General features: G+C 40.4%; 1 protein-coding gene across 1 annotated transcript in view; it reads left to right on the top strand.

Annotated features, from left to right (window-relative positions):
* Positions 1–13,276: 13,276 nt before the first annotated feature.
* Positions 13,277–27,046, top strand: part of arg1 (arginase 1) — a 49,187-nt gene continuing 35,417 nt past the window's right edge. Inside the window, exons 1-4 of the mRNA XM_060830772.1 lie at positions 13,277–13,511; positions 13,614–13,686; positions 16,141–16,315; positions 24,126–24,285. Coding sequence (XP_060686755.1) covers positions 13,404–13,511; positions 13,614–13,686; positions 16,141–16,315; positions 24,126–24,285 — 516 coding nt within the window. The 5' untranslated portion in view covers positions 13,277–13,403. The remainder of the gene's footprint in view (positions 13,512–13,613; positions 13,687–16,140; positions 16,316–24,125; positions 24,286–27,046) is intronic.

The raw sequence follows: 27,046 nt of genomic DNA, 5'->3' as shown, positions 1-27,046 counted from the left end.
TGGGACGTAACCATTGCTGCCTTAACAGCATTTATTTTCCATCACTAATTTATCCACTGCAGTTCATTTGGTTGAGTTTGATTCATTATGCTTTTAGCAAGGGAGTTCCAGGATTTTGACCTAGCAACACGTGTCCAAGACAGGATGGTGAGTGGCTTGGAAATTGCAGGTGGTGGTATTCCCATGTACCTGCTGCCCTTGTCCTAGTAGATGGCAGTGTTTGTGGTTATGGAAGGTGCTGTCTGATAAGCCTAGGTGAATTTTTGCAATGCATCTTATAGATGATACAGACTGCTGTAAATAAGTATCAGTAGTGGAAGGAGTGAATGTTTGCAGATGTGGTACCAATCAAGCAGGCTCCTTTGTGCCGGATTATGTCAAGCTTCTTGAGTTTTGTTGGAACTGAACTCATCCAGGCAAGTGGGGAATATTCTATCATACTCCTGATTTGCGCCTTGTATCAATGCATCTTTAGCTTCATTGCTTCTTTTACTTTGTTCAGTGTTTCAGCCACTTACTGACTTTCAATGACTTTCAGGCTGTTCCATTATGTAATGCAGGCTTGTAGTAACAGTTGTCAATCAATAAATGTCATTTTTTCCAAATAAGGTGCAATTATATCACATGGGCTTCCCTCCATTGAGAGAGTTCAGGTTTAAGGTGACTGCTGAAAGATTAGAAGGGACATAAGGAAATGTTTTTCACTCAGTGGTTTGTGACTGGAATCTGCTGCTGATTTTAATGATTGAGGTTGCTAGTTTATACAGTTAGCTCGGACAAGTATGCTGAATTGCTTCTTTCTGAACTGAACTTTTCTGTGATTCTAAGTTCTAAAAGGACATATGGATAAATCCAGCAACAGCAAACCACTTAGTTTAACCCCTTGGTAATAGGAAAGCTGTTAAAAATGATAATCATGGCATCAATTAATTGTTGCAAAAATAAATGCTGATTTAACCATGGAAAGCCCAAACCATTTTAAAGGCAAATCATGTTTGAACTAATTTGAATATTTTTTATACTGTCATAGAGTCATACAGCACAGAATTAGATCCTTCAGTCCAACTCATCCGCACATTCCAAATATCTCAATCTGACCTAATCCCATTTGCCAGCATTTGGCACATACCCTGTAAACCCCACTGATTCATATACCCATCAATATGCTTTGCAAATACTGTAATTGTCCCAGCCTTCACTACTTCTTCTGGTAGCATAACACCCTCAGATTCTTTTTAAGTCTTGGCCCTCTCACCTTAAACCTATGCCCTCTAGTTTTGGACTCTCCTATACCGGGAAGAAGACCTTGCTTATTCACCCTACCCATGTCCCTCATGATTTTATAAACCTCTATAAGATCACCCCTCAGCCTCTGATGCTCCAGGGAAAATAACCCCAGCCTATTCAGCAATTCCCTCTACCTAAACCCTTGAGTCCTAACAACATCCTTGTACATTTTTTCCTACATCTTCTCAAGTTTAACAACATCCTTCATATAGAAGGATAACCAGAATTATGATGAAGTACTAAAGATGAGATTGATATGATGTATGTAGACTGTTAAATTAAAACTCCCAGAAACAACAGCTTACTAGCTGAGTTGTATTCAGCTCTATTGGATTTGATTGGCCAGGACCTGCTGAAGGTGTATGACACTATGCTTCTGCCAGATAGCATGTGAAAATCCATGAGGAAAGGTAACATCACCCTTATATATAAGCGGAAAGGGGAAGAGGGAAGAAACTAGAAATTGGTGACCAATTTCACTGCTGAATGCAGACTTCAAAATCCTGTGCAAGATCATCGCCAACCAGGTCAGGTCTTCTCTGGGATCAGTGATTCACCCTGACCAAACCTTTGTTGTACCAGGCAGGGCAATTTTTGACAACCTCACACTCCTCAGGGATATGATCGCCTACATACACGACAAGGGATAATCTGCCTGCCTAATCAGCTTAGACCAGAAGAAGACCTTTAATAGGGTATTATGCATGCACATGTGGGATGTGCTTTTGGGAGGGAATCCACAATTGAATCATACTGCACCACAACGACATCAGTAATGCAGTCTCAATCAACAGATGGGAATCAGATCTGGAGTCCACACTCTCCTGCCTTGCTTGTGTGTTATATAGAAACTTTTCTTGAGTCCATCTGGAAGGATGCGAGCCTGTGAAGGATGACTATTCCAGGCAGCAGAGGCCTGCAGGGTAAAGCCTCTCTGTACATGGATGACATCGCAGTTTTCTGCTTGGATCTGTTGTTTTTGCACGACTCATGAGCATCTGCAACCAAGGTGGAGTCATAGAGTTGTAGAGTTATACAGCACAAAACGATCTTCAATCCACCATGTCCTTGCCAACCAGATCCTGAACTAGTCAGCATTTGCCAGCATTTGGCCTATAACCTGCTTAATCCATCCTAGACTAGATGCCTTTTACATATAATTGTACCCACTTCCACTACTTCCTCTGACAACTTGTTCCATGCATACATCACCATTTGCGTGAAACGTTTGCCCCTCAGGTCTCTTTTCAATCTTTCCCCTCTAACATTGAGTCTATTCGCTCTAGTTTTGGACTTCCTACCCTGGGAAGAAGGCCTTGCCTGCTCACTCTATTTGTGCCCTTTACAATTTTATAAATCTCTAGAAGGCCATTCCTCTGCCTCCAACACTCCAACCTATTCAGCTACTCCCTATAGCTCAACCCTCCAGTCCTGACAACAGCCTTGTAAATCTTTGCTGCACTCTCTCAAGTTTAACAACATCCTTCCTCTAGAAGGGAAACCAGAATTATGATTAAGATACCAAACATGGTTGAAAAGGATAGTGAGATTGACGTGGTGTACGTAGACCAAGAGACATTAGATAAATTACCTCACAATAGACTTGCTAACAAAGTTGAAGGACATGAAACTAAAGGGAAAGTGTCAGATATGATGTTGATCGAGCGATATAAAAGCAGAACACAATAGTTACAAGTTCTCATGGGCAGTGATCACCTGGTAGTTTCAACTGAGTAGCATAAATTTAATAAATTATAAATTTTATAAATGAATTTTATAATTTTTCACAAAATTGTAATGGGAGTTAACTTAGATATCAGGAAACACAGGCTAAAATGTTAAACCATTTTTAATGGCCAGAACCATATAAAAGTGTAGTCAAATTCAGCCAGATAAGCCATACATGTCAGGTGGTAGGGAAATCCCAACCCTCAAATCAACATGTGTCTTTAGTTCCAATATTGGCTTTTGAAGAACCGTTTAACAGGACCCCATGAGTAGATTATACAGGACTACTATGTAAAATCAAGAATGGAAATCAGTATCTTTGAATGAGTATATACATTTCCAAAAGGTCTCCTAAATCAATGCCTATAAGAAAATTTACTGCAGTTGACAGCAGAAAAGTTAGTTTAATATTTTACAAGATACGCATTACTCAAATAAATAAACCGATCAAGTTTCAATTTTTATGTCGCAAATATTCAAAGAAAGTATAACTAATTTGGGAAGAAAACAATTTGTGTCTTCTGTTTATCACCCATAATCTCAAGGTACGTGGGAAAGATGGCATCAAACTTTGTAGACTATGACTAGAACTTATTGTCAACTGTGTCATAATCAATGATACAGGAATTACGTTGTTTCTATTGCCATTAGGGATGCTCCTAATGCCCCCACAGGATTGAATCTCTTTGAACTACTGTATGGACATGATGTGAAAAGACCACTTGAATTGATTGAAGAGAAATTGATAAACCAAAAAAAAACTCAGAAACTACAATTCCAGCCTATGTTTTGAATTTCAGGGGAAAAACTGACCAAAACTTGTGAGTTGACTAAAAAGCATTTGAAAAGTGCTCAACAAAAAAAAACTTAAGTTCAAATTTTGTTGCTGGAGGCAAGGTGTTGGTATTGTTTGTTATCTGTCTCTCGGGAATCTGGACGTGCAAGCTTCACTGGATTTTATCAAATCAGTCATATAAATTATGTCGTGAGTACTTCACACAGGAGAAATAAGCAGTGAGTGTGTCACGTTAACATGCTGTAAAGGTAACTGATGATCAGCTGTCGAAAATAGAGAGCTTCATCCTACCAACAACCCCATGATAGATTCTCAGTATTTGAATAGCTTGGAGCTGGGAACAAACTTTAGAAAGAAGTGTTCAGCCTTCCCTAACTCAGCAGTGGTCTCTCTATTCTCTAAAGTCAAAATTCACTGTAAACCTGAAGAAAACCAGTTCATCTTTTCTGCAACAGTTGCTTTTAACTGATCAGTCATTAAAAAGTCTCTGACTTAAATAGCTACATTGTGTCTGTTGCCAATAAGTGGAGCATCTGGAGAAATGAGAATGAAACAACATGCTGGTCAACAGCAGAATAGTCGTACGGATGATCTCAACAACAGAACCTGGGAACAAAAAATTACTGAATTGTCCTTCCAGTTTTTATTCTCTTAAATCTATTTTACCAATCTGTTTATCTGCCTGTGAGTGTGTGCAAAGGAGTTTATAAAGGAATTAGAGTTTTGAAGTAGTATTATATATTATATTATTAGTTTATATCAGCTTACCTGTAGCTACAGTTTAATTAGTGTAATAAATTCTAATTCTTGTTTGATAGAGAACTCTAATCTGTGCTTTCCATCAACCTAAGTCTGAAAGTAGGGTAAATTGATAAAATCTTGATAAAATCCTTGACGTTTGTGAAATCTATGTGAATACCAGGATTCAAATTCTGGTGTGCTACCTCAACAGGTCATGGCAGAATGATTTGAGAATGAATCTGCTGTTGAAAATTCAAAAGTTGATCCTACAACAATCAGACTGGAAAACGTGGAAATACTTAAGAAGTTAGATAGAATCATGATTTTTTTACAGAAAGTTATTGAAGTAATTTATGAAGGGTATTACAAAATTCTAAATCTATTTTTTGGAATAAATGATGAACAAAGTTTTGGCTATTCATGATATTAATGTAGGGGATGTGTTACCTGTGAACAACACCCTTACAGACTTTAACTAGCATGATTGGTTCAAGTGAGGGAAGAGATTAAGTTCATAATGGGCAATTATATTATTGAACAGAATTGTAGTAGCTGGAGCTCAGTTGTGACAGTGCCAAAATTGGACAGGTGACAAAGATATTGTATTGATTCTTGAAGTCAACATGGTGATGAAAGCAGACTCATATCCTGGTCCAAGATTAAAGGACTGCATTAAGACCATTTCTCAAAAAAAACATTTTTTCTGCTTGATGGTTAGATGGGAATCCAAAGGCCCATCAGTTATTTTTCAAACTAACTTATTGCATGTCAAAAATAACACGCCAGCTAATTTGTAACGTCGAGTGATGCCAACTGTAAGGGTCCAATTCCTGCTGAAGTTAACACATAGGATTCTCCTTCTCAACATGTTCCCTCACCTGAAGCATGGTGACCTCCAGGTTAAACCATCAGCAGTTGTTTTTCTTTAATAATTTGGTCTGGTAAGACTATGTTGACTTTATCTTTTACTTTACAATAAAACCATTCAACAATTGAAAAAGAAACATTGAGTCTTCTACAGCACTTTGAAATATATATCACCAAGATACTATTATTTATCTGAATAGCAATACATTGATTTCTTTTGGAAAAATTTCAAGACATGACCTCATGATTATTTCAATAGAGCTTTGTCATCAACCAGATAATTTAAATATTGCTCATGTGACTGGAACATAACATTGTATAGTGGATGCTTTAATGAAAGAACGTATCAAGGACACCAAATGATGCGATGTCCATGGACTTATTTAAGTCATTGTTACCACTGATGTGATATAATTATTGTGTTAAGATGATGTTTGATGAGTAATGAAAATGCTTCTTAAACATACATTTTCATTCTTCTCTTTTGGGAGGTGATGTATAAGATTTATATATATCTTATTCATAGTTTATTTGAGAGTTTGGATTTGTGATAGTGGTGTATGGGTTTTGGTCTTTGTGTCTGAAGAGGTTTCATGATTCATTTGTGAATATTTCTGTAGCTGGATTTGTAAAACAGCTCCCTTGATGAAAGGAAATGATATTGAACTGTTCAAATATAGGTTGCCTCAGGAAAGGAGTTTAGGTTTCAAGTTCTAGACCAGAAGTATTTGGTTAAAACCCTGAAGGTATTGTTTGAAGCTGAGAAAGTTCATCAGTTGCATGAACATTCAAGGAAGAGGCAATCAGATTTTCAAAACTTGGGAATTGAAGCCACGTCCAAGTCAAATCTGATGTGTGATAAAGAGAAGAATTCTCTTTCTGTTATTTGAGTATTGTAATGAGGTGTTATATGTTTGGAAATCCTTAAACCTATGCAAATGGCTTGGTTATTTGATCTTATTATCATTTCTTTGTATGATAAACTCTTTTATTGTTAAAACCAAAAAAAACATGATTTGTCAAGCCAGATTTCAGTCTGGGATCTGACTTCTCCAGGAATAGTATCAACTTGGATCATAACTTTAAACTGGGATCATAACATTAGTGTTTTATGTAGGTTCAACATAATTTATTTTCTCTTGTTCTCTAAATCCCGATTATGAAGCTGAGAATACTGTATGCTTTATCAACAGTTCTCTCTACCTGTTCTGCCACCTTTAATGACTTATGCACATATAGATCCAGGTCTCTCTGCCCTGCAAACTTTTTTGTACAGCATTCTTTATTGTATACTGTTTCACTATATTCTTTGTTCCAAAATGGTGTTAAATTAGCAAATTTCTAATTCACCGGGACTCTTCCAATCTATTGACTTTTGGAAAATGATAACCAATGTCTCTGGGGACTAGTCACACTTTAGGTTCAACATTTTCCTAATACTTCTTCCCTCACGATAGATATTATTTTAAGCTCCTCCCTCCGTTTTAGCTCTTGATTTTCAAATGTTGGTGGGAAATTTTATAGAACTTCTAAAGTGTAGACAAATTCAAAATATTTGTTCAATGTACTATCTCCTTAATCCCATTATTAATTCCGCAAACTCACTCTTTAGATACTATAGTTCTATTTTCCTATTTAAACTCTTGTAGAAATTCTTTTTTATTGTTTATATTACTAGTTAGCTTTCTCTCATTTCACTTGATGAAGGAGTAGCGCTCCAAAAGCTTGTGATTTCAAATAAACATGTTTGACTATAGCCTGGTGTCGAGTGACTTCTGACTTTCTCTCATACTCTACTTTCTCTCTCTTTATTATAATTTAGTAATTCTTTGCTGGTCCTTGAAATCTGTCCAATTACTGGATAAGTACAGAATTATACAATGTTCATTTCAATTTGATATCATTCTTAAAATGTTAGCTCTGAATGCTCTCACTGGGATAAGAAAGAATGAATGATGATTTCTTTCCACTGGTATTCTACAATGAACAACACAGTAAAACACAGTGAACGCCTTCAATTCTCATCACAATCCAGCACCATTTGAATATTTTAGGAATAAAAAGAATAAAAAGATAAAACTGAAAGAAAGTCCATCTTTGTTCCATTGCCTCCACTATGAGTCCTGACCCAGCTGACCAATGACACCTGCGCAACCACTCTCCATTGCCTGTGACAGACCCCCAAAATCAGAGTCACCATTCTTCAGGTGCCATATCACTGTTGCTGGGGCTCACTTTTCCAGTTCAAATTCCACCATCTGCTATGGCAATTTGAACCCAGATACCCTGAATATTACCTGGGTCTCCACATTAACATTCCAGCAGTAATATCTCTAGGCCATTATCTCCCCCTAATTTCCACTTAAACTGATTCTATATCTTGTTCTCATTAACTAAGACTTTTATTACTAATTAAGAGAGATGTCATTCCAGGTTTTCCTAGTTTCCTGTGTTTTCAAAACGTCAATTTTCTCTTAATATTTAGGTCCATAATAACCTGATAACCATTTCTCTGTAACAGCTACAAGGTCATACATACTTATTTCTATCTGTGCAAACAATTCATTCATTTTGTTTCATAAAAATGCTGGAGATTGATGTTATTGCGGTTTTCAAAGGAAGATGGCTGTGATGGTTGGAGGTCAACTCAGCTCCTTGACATTGCTGCAGGAATTCCTTAAGTCAGTGTCCTCTGCCCAACAATCTTCAACTGCCTCATCCATCACTTTTCCATCATCATAAGATCAAAAGTGGAGATTATCATTGATGATTGCATGGTGTTCAACATCATTTGCCACTCTTCAGAAACTGAAAAAGTCCATGTTCAAATGCAGTTAGATCAGTGCAATATCCATGCTTATCTTGAAAAGTGGCAAGTAATATTTGCACCGCACAGATGGCAGGCAATGAACATCTCTAACAAAAGGGAATCCAACCATCGCACCAAGGCATTCAATGGCATTACTATCACTTAATGCCCCACTATAAACATCCTGGGGGTTCCCATTGACTATAAATTGAACTGACACTGTCATATAAAGATGTGGTTACTAGAATAGATCAGAGGCTAGGAATATTGCAGCATGTAACTCACCCCTTGACTGCCCAAAGCCTGTGTCCTATCAATGAGGCACAAGGGTACTTCTCACTTGTCTGATTGAATGCAGTTCCAACAACACTCATGAAGCTTGACACCATCTAGGACAAAGCAGCTCGCTTGACTCACATCCACATTCAGCCTCTCTATCACCAATGCTCAGTAGCAGATGTTTGTACAGTCTTCAAAATGCACTGCAGAAATTCACCAAGGCTCTCTTGGCAGCATCCTCCAAACCCACAACAACTACCATCTAGAAGGACAAGTGCAGCAGATACATGGGAATACAACCACTTTCAAAGTTTCCCCCAAGGTAATTACAGTCCTGACATGGAAGTATATCACATTCTAACAGCTTTACTGGGCCAAAATCCTGGAACTCCTTCCCTAATGGCATTGTGAGTGTACCTACACTACATGGATTGCAGCGGGTCAAGAAGATAACTCAACAACCTTCTTGAGGATAATTAGAGGTAGCTAATAAATCTGACCAATCCAACAACATCCATATTCTGTGAGTGAAAATAAAAATGGAACTGGATAAGCACCTGAAGTGAAAAAATTGTAGAATTACAGGGAAAGAGCAGAGGAGTGGGACTACTGAATTCTCTTTCATTGCACCAGCATGTACATGACAGAATGCATGGCTTCCTTCCATTTCTTGAAGTTTTTCTTCTGTTTCTTTTGCTAACAGTTTCATCATATTAACTGTACCAAACACCAAAAAAACCAAATACCATCTGGTTTTCTAATTGCAAATAGTTTCAGATGAGACCAGCTTTCTGATGCATCATGATTTAATGCACATAATTCACAGTAAGGGAATTGGAGAAGGACAGAATAATAAATCTGGACAAGTTCATTACTGTCAACACCTGATTTTGTCTCCATTCAATATCTCTGTTTGCTTTCCCTCTGACAACAGAACTTGGCACAGATAACTCACATACCATGATTAATATTTCCTTCGCTATCCAATTGCTGCCCAAGTAAAATGAAGACAAGCGAGACATAGCAACATTTTCTGTGTCTGGCCTAGTACCACATCACATACTGCCATTAGGGGGAGCCAATCCCATAATGTTTCTAACCAATGCGTTTCTTAACACATTTCTGGTTTTCAACATCCCCAGCCATTATTCATACAGTGGAGGCGTTTCTTCAAAATGTTTTGTGTTGCTATCTGCTGGACACCTTTCTACTGTTCTTATGCCTTGCAGTTTTACTAGTTTTACTTTTCTAAGCCTACTCATTATGCTTCCTTATAACTTGTAAATATCTTTAACCACCTTCAACTTACTAGTGCCCTCCTTTTCTGGAAATTCAATCTTGTGGAGTGAGGTTTTGTCACATGTGTCAGCAGCAAGCTAATTACAATGAATTATTTTCTCTACAATTTTAGAGAAAGCTAACTCAGTAAAAACATGATTGGTTTAAAATAGCAGATGAATCTCAATTGCTAATGTATGTTACTAAACATTACAATTTCAGGCCAGTGCCAAGGCTAATTTTCGTCAAAAGGAAGAAGGGTTATTTAAAAAAATGTACCCAAAAATCTGGCCTCACCTGAAGTTGTTGCGGCATCTGCACATAAACCATCTAGAATTTTGACAACCTCACTGCTATTTTGGCAGCAGTATTTGGGCCATTCAGTATTTCCTTGATTTTACATAATATTCTCTTACGACCTCTTTTGTAAGGCAGAAGATATAGAAGCTTGAACACATGCACCAACAAGTTCAAGAACAGCTTCTTCCCTGACATTATCAGACTGATGAATGGACTCTCTAATTTCAAATTATGTTAACCTTGCTTGCACCGCCCATGCAGTGTAACCTGTATGCCTCGCTTGGTCTAAGCACCCTATAAACAAGTATCAACCAGCATGATGGCAGCAGAGTAGGACTCTCTACCCAGACTCCTTTGCTCCATATGTTCTTTCTCTTTCTTTCCTTTTTTTCTCTCTTTTCTTTCCAGTCCTGGAGCAGCATTCAGGGAAGCAGTCCCTGAACGCGTGAATGGAAACAAGCCCCAGAGCAGCGCGAGGGAAAGTTAGTCCTGGAAGAGTGCAAGAGGAACTTTCCCAGAGCAGCGGGGAAACAAGTCCTGGAGATCCGTGAGAGGAAAAGCGAGGCCTGGAGCTGTGCAACCTACCTTAGTGCAGCAAAATGCCACTGCAGAGAGGACTGGCAGCTTGGAGTAGAGTGAGACTGTTGTTGGACTGGGGCCTGGTGCAGGCAGTCAAACCACGTGCTTACTGAGCTGTTGCAAAGCTGCTGCAATATAATGTCAATCTGAAATTCTTTACCAGATGGTAACATCAATCCTTTAACTATGTTATAACTATCTTACTTCTAACTTACTTTTTAAACACTGTAAGCAATGCTCCTACTCTAAATTTTATTCCTGTTTTGTATCCAAGATTTATACCTAGGTACTTGTACTTAAGTTGGTGCCATTAGATTCAGCCATTGTAAAAGTTTTTCACTGTATACTGTACTTCTGTACTGGAGTACATGTGACAATTAAGGATATTCTATTCTATTCTGCTCACAAAACAAAGCTGTTCATGATATTTAGGTAGATGTGGTTACAATAAATCTAATCAAATCAAATGTTATGTTTTGGTTCACTTTCCTAATTAATTATTCCTTCAAACCCTCTCATAATTCTAGTAGTTACTCATCTAATACTTTGCATGTCTGTATTATTACTTTGGTTTTGGTTTTTATGACCATATTGAGTTTAAGTAAACTAGATGTAAAATATTCACCCATTTATCAGTTACAAATAAGTTCGAGTGGACCACTGAATACTAAATTTAACAATGTACCTGCCTCACACTCTGCTTCATACATCATATTAAGTAGGTGTCACACCACACCTTTATGAAATTGACCATATCTTTTCCACTCCCTTTTGATTGTTTCTAGTTTGTCTACTTTATCTTTGGAGTAAAAATCTTCTGTGATATGATTGCTTTGGGCTTTCTTAACTACTACACAATTCTCTTACTGCTCATCTTGAACTAGGGAATGCTAATAATTACAAATTAATGCTGTTGATAGATTACCTACAGTGTGGAAACAGGCCCTACGGCCCAACAAGTCCACACCGACCCGCCGAAGCGCAACCCACCCGTACCCCTACATTTACCCCTTGCCTAATACTACGGGCAATGCATGCATTGCCTAATGCATGGCCAATTCACCTGACCCGCACATCTTTGGATTGTGGGAGGAAACCGGAGCACCCGGAGGAAACCCATGCAGACACGGGAAGAACGTGCAAACTCCACACAGTCAGTCGCCTGAGTCGGGAATTGAACCCGGGTGTCTGGCACTGTGAGGCAGCAGTGCTAACCACTGTGCCATCGTGCCGCCCACACGGTATATTCCTCCTAATTGCTAACATCTACCTTGATTGCTGCTGACATTTCTTCCTTTGCTACACTCTTTCTGATTGTAATAACATCTCCTTTCAACAGATGTTTTTCTTTTGGGCTTGGCAGAACATGCACCACAGAAACTTTCAAAATCGGAGGCTGAAAGGTGACCTTATGGAGGTTTATAAATCATGAGGGGCATGGGTAGGGTGAATAGCCAAGTCTTTTTGTCTTAGGGTGGGGGGAGTCCAAAACTAGAGGACATGAGTTTGAAGTGAGAGCAGAAATATTTCATGCAGTAAATTTTTCATGCAGAGGGTGGTGCGTATATGGAATGAGCTGCAAGAGGAAGGAGTGGAGGTAGGTAGAATTATAACATTTAAAAGGCATCAGGATGGATATATGAATAGGAAGGGTTTGGGGGATATGGGCTAAATGCTGGCAAATGGGACTAGGTCAGATTAGGATGTCTGGTCAGTGTCTCAAAATTAAGGGAGGTTTGGTGTCATAAATATTCCTTAACTAAACCTGTCAATTCTTGTAAGGTTTTAGTATCTTGTGCCTCAGGGAAAACTACATTCCTGATAACCTAAAAAGCTGCAAATTCACAGCTGCCAATCTATCAGTCTTACTCAAAGTGGGAGACAAAAAGTGGGTAACTATAGGCCAATTAGATGAACATCTGTTATTGGGAAAATGTTAAGAGTCCTTTATAAAGGATGTAATAGCAAGGTTCATTAAATGTATTCAAAGCTGAAATAGACAGCTTTATAAACTATCAGCGAACCTACGGTTATGGAGAAAAGGCTGGAAAGGTGTTCAGTATTATCAGATCAGCTGTGATCTCGTTGAACAAAGAGCAGATCCAACAGGTTGAATGGCCATTAAAAAAGTGTTAGATCTTTAACGAAACGGCATTGATCTGAAATATTAAGTCTGTTCCTCTCTCCACAGATGCTGCCTGACTACGTTTGCTGTTTTTATTTCGGATTTCCATTGTTCAAATTATTTTGCTTGGGTTTTAGTGGAGTGTGTTGATTGGTTGGCGACCATTTGTCATACATACAACACATTAGTATGACATAATTTCATGTCACGTTTTGACAAAGGATCCTTGCCCTCATATCAACTCCTCTCTAATAAACTTTATCAGACCTGTTCAGTATTTGTACAAGATTTTGGTTTTGTAGCTCTTTCTGACAGTTATCAAGGTGAATGGCAACAATATAATTGTGTTATTTAGGGAGGGCGGAGTTTAGAGGCTATATCCCGAGCGTTGCTGTGACACATGATCCATGTAATTGATCCCTGCATCGTGTGCAGATTAGTCTGTAACAATTCCGGTTTTGTGTGTTTTTGCCTCAGTTATACCCACCAACGATTAAGTTTGTTTTCCTCTCGGCTAGAGGATATCTGAGTTAATTAAAATATAATCTGCAAATTGTAAATTACTCGCTGCGAGAAACTATTGTTAGTTTGAAGTTTTTCTATTAGAAACCAAGATGTTGCCCAGAAAGGGAATGATTCTTTTGAGCCGCGGTGTCAGCATAATCTGTAGAAGATTTCATCACAAAATCGGAATCCTTGGAGCACCGTTATCAAGGGGACAGGTATGCTCTACGAATCTGGTAGCTAGGATTCGGAAAAACCGTACTCTTTAAAAGGCTCTTTTATTTTCTTATTTAATATAAGCTCCCTTTGCATGCCTATAGGAAAAGGAGGGTGTAAAAATGGGACCAGATGCTTTAAGAAAATCCGGGCTGCTGACAGTGCTTCAGACTGGAGGTAATAGTTCGCAGAGTCGTTAGAATGTAAATACTGAATCACCTCTTAAAAAGGTTAATGATCGAAAACTTTTCCATTTTCATTTTGCGCTGGGAATATATGTTCGTGTGTGACCTACAACACGCGCACTTACGCATTTGCGATCGATCCGCCGTACCGACAAACTTGGGGAGTGGGGGTTGAAATCGGCTCGAGCACTCACGTTCCAAAAAAGTCACAAGTTAAAAATACTCTGAAAGCCTTTTCATTGCCTTTCAACGAGCAGAGTGCCTGAATCATATTCAAACAGGCATTACCTCGTCAGTGTGAAAACAAGACAAAAATAAAACTTTCAAACTGTCGGTGAATAGATATGGCACATGATTCTGGAAAACTCAAAAAAGGATGTATAAAGTTAAAAATCACACAACACCAGGTTATAGTCCAACAGGTTTATTTGGAAGCACTAGCTTTCCGAGCTTCCAAATAAACCTGTTGGACTATAGCCTGGTGTTGTGTTGATTTGGAGATGCCGGTGTTGGACTGGAGTGTACAAAGTTTAAAAATCACAACGCCAGGTTATTGTCAAACAGGTTTAATTGGAAGCACACTAGCTTTCGGAGCGCCAGCGCCGCTTCTTCTTCACCTCCGAAAGCTAGTGTGCTTCCAATTAAACCTGTTTGACAATAACCTGGTGTTATGTGATTTTTAAATTTATACACCCCCGTCCAACACCGGCACCTCCAAATCAAAAAGGGGTGGTGCCCTGTCAGAACTGCTAAAACTTAGAGGTAATAGGTTTATTAAACAAGCAAAAAGGTATGTAAAGAGAAGAAAGGAAAAGGTTGGCCTCTGGCGAAGTGGAAGGCAGAGGAGATTAAGTAACAAAATGGATGATAGTGCTCGGCGAAAGGATAGGAAACAATATTGTTCTAAAGGAGGTGTACATGGAAATCATTATTAATAGCTGCCGTCTGGAAAGATGCTGTTTGATGCTGTCTGGCCGCCATTTAGGCAGTTAACCTACACTTAATTGAGTAGATTTGAATTTCCCTCACCCACTTCAATTTGAAGTGTCAAATCGAAACTAGTATGTTGAGTTTACATGAAGTTTAATTGTACTTTTATTTATTAACTCGTGGAGTGTGGATGTCACTGGCTAGCCAGCATTTATTGTCCATTCAGAATTGTTCATCAAATGGTGGTAGAACGCTGCCTTCCTGAACCGTTGAAGTTCATGTTGCTAAAAGTCAAAGGATTGCTACCCAGCGACAGTAAAGGAATAGTGATATAGTTTAGGATGGTTATGGCATGGAGCTAAATTTGCAGGTGATTATGTATTTGTTTTTGTCCTCTTTTGACATCATAGAATCCCAACAATGTGGAAGCTTGCTATTCGGCCACTGAATCCACAAGGACCCCCTCAAGGGTATCCCGTCTAGACTCAATCCCCATTTTAACCTTTTAATCTGACATTTCACAGCTAATCCACCTAACCTGCACATCTGTGGAGTAAGCACTGAGCCACCATGCCACCTACAAGGAGAAAGTGAGGACTGCAGATGCTGGAGATCAGAGCTGAAAATGTGTTGCTGGAAAAGCGCAGCAGGTCAGACAACATCCAAGGAGCAGGAGTGAGGACTGCAGATGCTGGAGATCAGAGCTGAAGAAGAGCTCATGTCCGAAATGTTGATTCTTCTGCTTTTTGGATGCTGGCTGACCTGCTGCGCTTTTCCAGCAACACATTTCAGCGCACCATGCCACCCATGCCAAGATGATGGATGTCGTGGGTTTGGAAGATGCTGTTGAAGGGGCCTTGGGTGAATTCACTTTCAAATTTGTTTAAACTGAGACTGTTAATTGGGATTGAAATTATTGGCTAACTTACGGTGTAAAACTGAATATTTTAAGCTTTGAGTAGGTAGTAAATTGTAATGATTCAGAAGGCCAAGTTATGCTGTCTCGCTATTATAAAGGGGTATTATGTAAGGTGTCCTGCTGCTGGATGTTACTGCTGAAATTTATTAAATACTGCATCATGTCATATTCATAAAGCACATAAAAACATATCATGATCATATTTCACATGTGGGACCAGATGACATAATGAAAATACTTTAATTACAAAGCTATCAGAGTTAAGTAAATTTATTTCCTTACGTGACAGTAATTTCTGCTCGTGTGACAATGAGAGGACCAGATATTAGAAGGATGACTGTTAATTTTCCCACCTGTGACACAGGATTTTGAAGTCAGTATTCACATTCTAGATTAGTCGGTCCAGCAGAGAACAGCATTTAATTTGGTACTTTCTAAGTTTCTAAAATCTGCTCACAACACCTATAGATGCACTTTACCAGGTACACTGAAGGCCTTTAAAGATTACTTACTAATTCATAAATTTACACTTGATTGAGTAGACTTGAATTTACCTCACCCACCACCCAGAATATCCTCCTATTTTCATTTTTCAAGGCTGTAATCTGAAGGACTACGGGAATTTGACATTTGAAGATGAGCCAAAAGATGAACCATTTGGAATTGTCAAAATGCCTCGGACAGTGGGGAAAGCAAATGCAAAATTATTTGAAGCTGTAAAAAAAGTAAAAGCAGATGGCCGACTCTGTGTCATTCTTGGGGGTGATCACAGGTATTTCCTTTTTCTTTTATCCAAATTGTTAACTTCAAAGACATCTACAAGGATGTTATCCAAAATGTTCATCAGCCTGACATGCAACTACTGAAAACATTAGAAGGTCATTAAAATATATCCCATATTTCCTATTCCTATAGAAAAATAGGGAAATCAGGCAATGTTTGATCAAATGGAAAGAGGGTCAGATTTAAATTGTATTGAGAAACAATATTGATCACAACTCATTAGCTAAAGAATGCTAAAAGTAGGGGTAGATATATGTAAAGGTATTTTTATAACTACAGAATAGAATTAACATTATGAATCTTATAGCAGTTAGTTTAAAAAAACAACTGTCTTGTATGTTTTATAATTAGGACAGTGGGAAATATGAGGAGAACAGAATTTGATAGAGATAGTAAATGAATACAATGAACAACAAAATTCAAACAGTCTTTAAAAAGAAGCAAGTCTGGGACCCCTCTGAAGAAGTATAGCCAGTAACCTTGTAATACAAATTAATCAGATGCATTGAATGTCTGTTAATGATTACAATGTCTATTAAACATAATGAGATCATAGGGAACCTAGGGCTTTCCATAGGAGTGTCCATCATTGATTAGGTATTTCACAGGATTGGATGTATAGAATAAGGGAGTGCAGAGTGACCACATTGTATGTGATTATTGTAACACAAGATATAAAAATACTGTATCTCAGTGTGAAAATCAGAACATCATTAACCTCTTTTCTGATCTGAGCCAAAAATTAAGGGGATAACTGCATCTTTACATTGAGATCAGATTCAGGGGGAGTCTTTGGCCCTCTCCTTGCATGATCTGGTGAATGCTTGAATGAAAACTGCCATGTGTCTGAATTCTGTCTGCCTTCTGAGCCATTGTCCCCAGTCAGGGATTTCACTCCTGCAGAAATATCAAAGGTTCCAATGGACAGGAATTAAAGGTTAGTTAGTTAGCTTGGGGAAGTAATTGGAGTGGTTGCTGAACTCCAGTGCATAAAGGGATTGTGCTGACAGATGTTAATGTAATGTTCACAGGACTCTGAAATAAGTCTGTACAATTAATTATTTGCTAAGTCATAAAGCACAATACTGAGAATCTGTCCATTACTGGAAAACCTTCAGATATATCAAAGCAGCAAACACATTAGTTGGCCAGTCTAATGTGTGGTCCGTGATGGATTTAATGGTTCCAAGGTTCTGGATGTATCTTTGTTCTCTTGGCAAGTGTGGATTTTACAGTGCGTCAGTAACAATCACTCAACAATAGAAGCCTTTTTCTGTTCATGAAGGTAGCGGGCACATTGGGAGGTGTATAAATAATCACATGAGTGCAGTCAACTATAACCTGAAATTGAAGTCTGCTGATTTCTGTAAGTGCACATTGGACTTATTGGATCATTAATCAGTAGCTATGTAAGTAGTTCTGGTATTCATACATAGTGAGAGAAAGGGAAGGCTTGCATCTCACAGAATCTCTAGTGTGGAAATAGGCCACTGGGACCAACAAGTCCACACTGACCCTCTGAAGAGTAACTCACCCAGACCCATTTCCCCTACATTTCCCTTGACTAATGCGCTTAACCTACCCACCCCTGAACACTATGGGCAATTTAGCATTGCCAATTCAACTAACTTGCACATCTTTGGATTGTGGGAAGAAACCAAAGCACCCAGAGGAAACCCACGCAGACACGGGGAGAATCTGCAAACTCCACACAGACAGTTGCCCGAGGCTGGAATCAAAACAGAATCTCTGGCGATGTGAGGCAGCAGTGCTAACCACTGAGCAACTGTGCCATCCCTGACAGTATTTTTGCTGAGACTAGGTTATGATATTCTAAAATAATGATTCCCAGACTAGATTAGAAAGTCTTCCTTTCAAATGGATTAGAAATCACACAATCCTCATTTTAAATTCTAACACTACACAACACTCTATAATACTTAATATGGAAGTACTGATATAAAATGTTCTGAAATTGCTTCTAAGAAAATATCTATCTACTTGCAGATAACAATGAGATGGGTTTGTCTGCTTCTCAGTTCACAGAAATAGAGCACAATTTTTTTAAAAAACGCGTCTTTCTTGAAAAGGTTAACGCACCAGGCATCCACCACCAGACTTGTTACTGGGTCTACCAGGGGATCGTCATGCCACACTCGCCGCTTCCTTCCACGGTGAAACAATGAAGCCCATTTGACATTGCACATGAAGCATGACCACTCTGCTGCTGTCTTTTGGCACTAAACCTTTCTCCTCTGACACACTATTATTTTGTGAACTTTGCGGGAAGTCTCTATGAAGCCCAAGATCAAAAGACCCCAGTTTGAGAACCACTTGGTTTGTGCGAGGCAATCAGTCCTTACTTTTATTCCTGGATCACCCATAATTATGCTGGTAAATCATGTTGAATTGAATACACTGCTCCAAATGGGATCTGAACAAATTAAAATTATTTGACCAAGCATTAAACTAATGCAAGTCTAGGCCTCCTCCACTGCCAAATTAAAGCCACCCGTCAAGTGGAGAAAGAACACCTCATCTTCTGCCTTGGAACCCTTCAACTCACAGTATCAACATCGACTTCACCAGTTTCCAAATCTCCACCACCCCCTCCCCCCACCCCACCTTCTCCCAGATTTAACCCTCCAACTCGATACCGTCCTCTTGACCTGTTCTACCCATCTATCTTCCTTCCCACCCATCTGCTCCACCCGACCCATCACGATTACCCCCCCCTGTCTGCATCCACCTATCGCCTTCTCACCTACCTTCTCTTCCCCCTCCACGTTCCTGATGAAGGGCTTATGCCTGAAATGCTGATTCTCCTGCTCCTTGGATGCTGCCTGACCTGCTGTGCTTTTTCAGCACCACCCTTTTAACTCTATGACTCTCCAGCATCTGCAGTCCTCACTTTCTCCTAATGAGGAGTTTGATAGTGTAACCCATTATTCCAGAATTTGAGAGTCATAGAGGCAAAGAGATGTACAGCATGGAAACGGACCATTCTGTCCATGCTGACTAGATGTCCGAAAACAATCTAGCCCCATTTGCCAGCACTTGGACTGTTTCTCTCTAAGGCAAAAGTGAGGACTGCAGATGCTGGAAACCAGAGTTTAGATCAGAGTGGTGCTGGAAAAGCACAGCAGGTCAGGAAGCATCTGAGGAGCAGGAAAAGCCATTCATCAGGAATAGAGGCAGGAAGCCTCCAGGGTGGAGAGATAAATTGGGGTGGTGGTGGCTGGGGAGAAGGTAGCAAAGAGTAGAATAGGTGAATGGGGGTTGGGGATGGAGGTGATGAGTCAGGGGGAGGGTGGAGTGGATAGGTGGGAAGGGAGATTGGCAGGTAGGACAGGTCATGAGGACAGTGCTGAGCTGGAAGGTTGGAACTGGGGTAAAGTGGGGGGAGGGGAAATGAGGAAACTGTTGAAATCCACATTGATGCCCTGGGGTTGAAGTGTTCTGAGGCAGAAGGTGAGGTGTTCTTCCTCTAAGTGTCCAGTGGTGAGGGAGCGGCTGTGAAGGGGCTCCAGGACCTGCATGTCCTTGGCAGAGTTGGAGCGGGAGTTGAAATGTTGGGCCACGGGGCAGTGGAGTTGATTGGTGCGGGTAACCCGAAGATGTTCCCTGAAGCGCTCTGCGAGGAGGCGTCCAGTCTCCCCAATTTTGGGCGGCACGGTGACACAGTGGTTCAATTCCTGACTCAGGCGACTGACTGTGTGGAGTTTGCACGTTCTCCCCGTGTCTGCGTGGGTTTGCTCCGGTTTCCTCCCACAGTCCAAAGATGTGCGGGTCAGGTGAATTGGCCATGTTAAATTGCCCGTATTGTTAGGTAAGGGGTAAATGTAGGGGTATGGGTGGGTTGCGCTTCGGCGGGTCGGTGTGGACTTGTTGGGCCGACGGGCCTGTTTCCACACTGTAAGTAATCTAATCTAATGTAGAGGAGATTGTATCAGATAGCAATGGATACAATAAATGACTGGTGGAAGTGCAGGTGAAACTTTGGATATGGAAGGCTCCTTTGGGGCCTTGGATGGTGGTGAGGGAGGAGGTGTGGGCCCACGTTTTGCAATTCCTGCGGTAGTAGGGGAGGGTGCCAGGATGGGAGGATAGCTTGTTGGGGGGCATGGACCTGACCAGGTAGTCACAGAGATCAACAAGCCTGACCATCCCACCCCATTGTCTCAGCCTGCTCCTGCCACTCCACACACCTCCCCCACTCCCACACACACCCAGGACACATCTCCACATAACCTCCCTAGTCAGGTATTCCCCACATATGTTCAAGACACTACCCACACCCTCCACCTCTTCCAAGACTTCTGTTTCCCTGGCTCCCAATGCCTCCTCTTCACCATGGACAACCAATCCCTCTACACGTCCATCCGCCATGACCAGGGCCTCCAAGCCCTCCATTTCTTTCTCTCCTGATGTCCCCAACAGTACCCTTCCACTGAAACTCCTTCGTTTGGCTGAACTGGTCCTCATCCTTAACAACTTCTCCTTCGAATCCTCCCACTTCCTCCAAACCAAAGGGGTAGCCATGGGCACCCGTATGGGCCCCAGCTATGCCTGTCTCTTTGACGGCTATGTAGAACAGTCCATCTCCCATAGTTACATCGGCACCACTCCCCACTCTTCCTCTGCTACATTGACTGCGAGGAGGTTGAGCAGTTTATCAACTTCACCAACACATTCCACCCTGACCTTAAATTCACCTGGACCATCTCGGATATCCTCCTTGCCTTCCTGGACCTCTCCATCTCCATTAATGACGACCGACTTGACATTGACATGTTTTTACAAACCCACCGACTCCCTCAGCTACCTGGATTACACCTTTTCCCACCCTACCTCCTGTAAAAATGCCATCCCATATTCCCAATTCCTCCACCTCCGCCATATCTGCTCCCAGGAGGACCAGTTCCACTACAGAACACATCAGATGGCCTCCTTCTTTAGAGATCGCAATTTCCCTTCTCACATGGTTGAAGATGCCCTCCAACATATCTCATCCACTTCCCGCACCTCTGCGCTCAAATCCCACCCCTCCAACCATAACAAGGACAGACCCCCCCCGCCCCCTCACCATCCCACTTTCCTCCCTACCAACCTTCGCATTGACCGCATCATCTGCTGACATTTCCGCCACCTCCAAAGGGACCCCACCACCAGAGATATATTTCCCTCTCCACCCCATTCCGCTATCCGCAAAGACCGTTCCCTGCGTGATTATCTGGTCAGATCTACGCCCCCAACAAACCACCCTCCCATCCTGGCACCCTCCCTGCCACCACAGGAATTGCAAAACCTCACCCACACCTCTTCCCTCACCACCATCCAAGGCCCCAAAGGAGGCTTCCACATCCATCAATGTTTCACCTGCACATCCACCAATGTCATTTATTGTATCCGTTGCTCCCGATGCGGTCTCCTTTACGTTGAGGAAACTGGACGCCTCCTCGCAGAGTGCTTCAGGGAACATCTCTGGGATACCCGCATCAATCAACCCCACTGCCCCGTGGCCCAACATTTCAACTCCCGCTCCCACTCTGCCGAGGACATGCACATCCTGGGCCTCCTCCATCGCCGTTCCCTCACCACCCAGCGCCTGGGGGAAGAACGCCTCATCTTCCGCCTTGGAACACTTCAACCCCAGGGCATCAATGTGGACTTCACCAGTTTCCTCATTTCCCCTCCCCCTACTTTACCCCAGTTCCAACCTTCCAGCTCAGCACTGTCCTCATGACCTGTCCTACCTGTCAATCTCCCTTCCTCCCCTATTTGCTCCACCCTCCCCTCTGACCTATCATCTCCATCCCCAACCCCATTCACCTATTGTCCTCTTTGCTACCTTCTCCCCAGCGCCCCGATTTATCTCCCCACTCTGGAGGTTTTCTGCCTCTATTCCTGATGAAGGGCTTTTGCCCAAAACGTCAATTTTCCTACTCCTTGCATGCTGCCTGACCTGCTGTGCCTTTCCAGCACCACTCTGATCTAAACTGCCATTCTTAAACCCTTCCCATTTACATACCCATCCAGATGCCTTTTAAATGTTGTAGTTGTATCAGCCTTCACTTCCTCTGGCATCTCTTTCCATACATGCACCACCCTCTGCATAAAAAGTTGCCCCTTAGATCCTTTTAAATCCTTCCCCTCTCACCTATGCCCTCTAGTTCTGAACTCCCCCAGGGAAAAGATCTTGTCTATTCACCCTATCCATGCCCCTCATGATTTTATAAACCTCCATAATGTCACCCCTCAGCCTCCAATGTGCCAAAAACAATCCCTGCTTATAGCTCAAATATTCCAAAGCTCAAACTGAGTGCCAATGGGGGCAGGCAAGATTTTTCGTTGTGTGGATAGTGTAGGTGAGGTGGCTGCACACACCTCTGATAAGCAGGCTCTAGATATTCCAAATTATAGGGTGACAGGTGCTGAAGATCTGTTCATAAGAATATCTATCTGCAGGCCTCAACTAAATCAGATGTATTCTTGCTAATCCTACAAATGCAAGTGGACTGTGTGTGAAACAATGTATTTTATTTATTATTCAATTAAATTTATTAATTTTCAATTTGTTTAATTTTCTCTATTACTAAAGTGATCTCATTTTTATCAACACCACACTTACTCCGAAAACCACATTTATATAGCACCTTTAACATAATCAAACTTTGTTTCATTGTAATAAAACACACAGTCCATTATAATCCTCCGAATCTCAAAAAGGTAAACAGTCATGGAATTCAAGACTGAAAGTTTTGTTGTATTCCCAGATTACTTTATTTCAAATAGCTTCTGGACTTCTCTCATCCACTACATTTATCTCTGATGTTGAACGAAAGCTTGTTAAAATGTTATACAGATTCCAGTCTAACCATGCAATTCTTATTGACAATGGGACATTTTAGTTTGATTCTGCACACCCTCTTATTGTCTAGTCTCAAATCCCTGTTTTACTGCACAGATGTGTCTACTAAATCATTGTTATAGACTTAGGGATATATATTTTGATTTTTGTTCCCTGATGACTTTCATGTGTATGGTCTCACCAATGTCTCATCAGTGACATCTGCTAACAGAACATATTTATAAGATGGGTGGGGCAGTGTAATGTTTTGTCAAAGTAACAACAGCATTGAGATGGCAGCATAATGACCTAGTAATCTACACAACTGGTCTAATGCTTGAAAGGGAACTGTTCAAATTCCACCACATCTGCTAGGTGAGATTAAATTCAGTTAATGAATAAATCTGGAATAATCTACAAGATTCACTAAAAATAATCATAAAACTAGAGGCTGTCATCAAAATTGACTTGCTTTACCAATGTCCTTCAGGGAGGGAATTGCCATTCTTACTCGGTCTAATCTACACAAAACTCCAGACCCAAGGTAACATGGTTGACTCTTAGTTGCATTCTGGAATGGCCAAACACTCCAATCAACTCGGGCAATTAATGCTGGCCTTTTCGTGCTGTTCATATCCCAAAACCAAAATGACTAGAAATTGGTTATGATAGGAAACACAAGAGGACCATTAATTTTTAATAGACTGATAGTATTAAAGTGGTGGTTAACAATCTCCATGGACTAAAGTGGTGTTACTTGTCAAATGCATTGTGCAATAGATTTGTTCGATTTAGGATTTGCTGCGAACAGCCTGTAAGATGTTTTCTTGCCACAAAGTCTCATGGAGACAAACTAAAAATCCATTACTGAAACATAAAATGGAGACTTCATAATACAAGGGAAACAAATTGAAATATGTAATAACGTAAAAGCATTTTCTCATTACAGTTTAGCAATTGGGTCGATTTCTGGGGATGCAGCATGTCACTCAAACCTGTCTGTGGTGTGGGTAGATGCCCATGCTGACATTAACACTCCTAATACAACACCATCAGGTAATCTGCATGGCCAACCAATGTCGTTTCTCCTCAAGGAACTCAAAACTGAGGTAAATGTTAAATGAGATGCAAAAATTATCTACATCATACAAACAGATAAATTGGGCTGGATTTTCCATTTCACTGTCTGAGCAGTAATCTGGCAAAGTGACTGCCACCCTTTCAACTATTTTAGTCACAGCATTAATTTTGAAAATGCTTTAAAGACAATGAAGATAAATATGCTGTATGTGTTACTGATCTAACTATCATATACACTAAGTCAGGTGAAAATTTTAAGTCTAGAATGAATGATCAGATACAGGACATATTAAAGGTTTGTGTAAACATTTGCAACTCAGGTGCTGGTTGCACTTGTGGGTATGCTCGCCGATCTGGGAAGTTGATTTGTAGATGTTTCATCCCTTTTCTAGGTGACATCCTCAGTGCTGTGGAGTGTCCTGCGAAGTGCTATTCTACTGTGTTGCTTGGAATTTATTTGGTTTCGTTCCAGCTGCATCTGGTTACCAGTTCCGGTTGTTTGTTTCAGTAGTTGGCATGTTGATTCGAGGTCTGTGTGTTTATTGATTTGAGTCAGTGGATGAGTGCTATACTTCTAGAAATTTTCTGGCTGTGCACTGTTTGGCTTATCCTATTGTTGTTGTCTGGTCCCAGTCAAATTTGTGGTCTTTGTCATCTGAGTGTATAGCTACTAGGGACACCTGGTCATGGTGTTTAGTGGTTAGTTGATGTTCACTTAAGCGGATCACTAGTTGTCTGCCTGTTTGTCTTATATTGTTTTGTGCAGTCTCTGCATCCAATCAATTGTCCTGCACATGATAGGTATTCGGTCTTTTGTTCTGGTGAGTTGTCTGAGCATGGCTGTCAGTTTAGGTGCTATAAAAATCCACGTTCAGGACAAACATAGTGTACAAGATCATCAGGGACTGCGCAAAACACTGTATCGGGCAAACATCTAGCAATCCGCATGCATGAACATTAACTAATCACTCGACCCAATATACTGATCACTGCAATGAACAATCAGAAGTACAGACCTCGACCCAACATGCCAACCACTGCAACAAACAACCGAAAGCAGCAGGAACGAAACGAAATAAATTCCAACTGACACAGTACAGCAACGTTTCACAAGAGGCTCCACAGCACTGAGGATACCACCTAGAATGGGGACGAAACATTTCAAACTCAACTTCCCAGCTTGGTGAACATACTCACAACAACTGCAACAGGACATATTAATGTAGCTTCTAAGGTTTTGTTGAACATTTACAAACAGTATTTTGACCTCACCTGAATGATGACCAAGAGTATTGACTCTGACTCTGACAAAGAATAAGACCTATTCATACTCAAAACTGTTGGATGCTGCTATCCTTTATCCCAGATACAGTATACTCCTTTTGGAGCTCTTTGCTACATGTTGAGATTTTTTTTTCTCTTTGCAATATTTATCGATTCCCTCTTGGAGGTATTACTAAATCTGTGTCCACCATTGATTTAAGCAGTGCATTTCAAATCCAAAGCAAAGCTTCTGCGCACCTCCCCCCCCCCCATCTTTGAAAACTTTGAAGCATATGCATTTGTTTCAAAATGCTGTGATGAAAGCCCAACGGTGCTTAATCTAAAAATCAAAAATACAATTTTCTACACCTAGCTTCTCAATTAGCCACAGTTGCTAATAGATCGAATATTGATTATAGATTTTTAAAATTTTGTTCTGGGTGGACTGGGCTGACAAAGCTAGTGTTTATTGCTCATTCCAAATTATATTTTGAGAAGGCAGTGGTGAAGTACTTTTTTTTTAATTGTTGTATTCAGAGATGTGAAAGTACTTCCAAGGGTTATTGGATAGAGTGTTACAAGATTTTGACACAGATAATGAAGGAATATTAAATATATTTCCAAATTAGAAAGGTTGTCATGGGGTTCTTATGTCACTATTACCTTTTTGTTCTTCTAGGTGGTTTGGGAGGTACTGTCACGGAAACATTGGAAAATTATAATATGCATCTTTTAGATGGCATAAGTACAGCTACTGTCTGTTAGTCATGAAGGCAGTTACTGTTAAATTGGATGAGGTGCCAATCAAGCAGGCTAATTATGCAGTATAGCGTTGAATTATTGAGTGCTGTTGTTCCTGCACTCAGGCAGGCAAGTGGAAAGCATTCCTTTACACTTCTAACTGGGTCTTCTAAAGACTTTGACGAATCAGAGACTTACTTGCCTCTCACATACACTGGTGGCTACAGTTTTTATGCCTAGTTTTTATATTTCCTTATATTTGATTCAATTAAGATTAGTGATACTCTCACCCGATTAATGCTGAAGTGGTGAAGTTGAAAATCCATCCCATTAAGTATGGAGTATACTAGAGTTACAGCTGTTGTTATCATAATTCAGACAATGTTGTGCTTATTTTTAATGTTTTCTTTCCCAAGTAAGGATGTGAAACAATAGGTTAGTTAGCTGAATTTGTTCATTTTCTTAAATGTTGATTTCTGTCTTGTTTTAGTACATCTTATTTATTTTTTGTGTTACATAAAAGGATTTGTTCTATTCATATATCGTTACAAACCTCCAGCATCAAAAAACTGTCAAGGAGAAAATATTCTACCAACAGGAGAAAATCTTTGTACATAGGCTGTTGTGTATCAGTTATTCAGGTTCATGTGAAATGTCATGGAGACATAGATATCCACACCATGGGAAAAGGCCCTTCATCCCTTCAGCACTGCTCCATCAAAAACAATCACCTAACTATTCTAGTCCCATTTTTGAGCACTTGGCTCATGGTCTTGGAATCGCAAG

The sequence above is a fragment of the Hemiscyllium ocellatum genome, chromosome 10 (genome assembly GCF_020745735.1).
Source record: "Hemiscyllium ocellatum isolate sHemOce1 chromosome 10, sHemOce1.pat.X.cur, whole genome shotgun sequence".
Lineage (NCBI taxonomy): Eukaryota > Metazoa > Chordata > Chondrichthyes > Orectolobiformes > Hemiscylliidae > Hemiscyllium > Hemiscyllium ocellatum.
The sequence above is the reverse complement of the archived record's forward strand: the minus strand, read 5'-3'. Positions and strand labels throughout refer to the sequence as shown.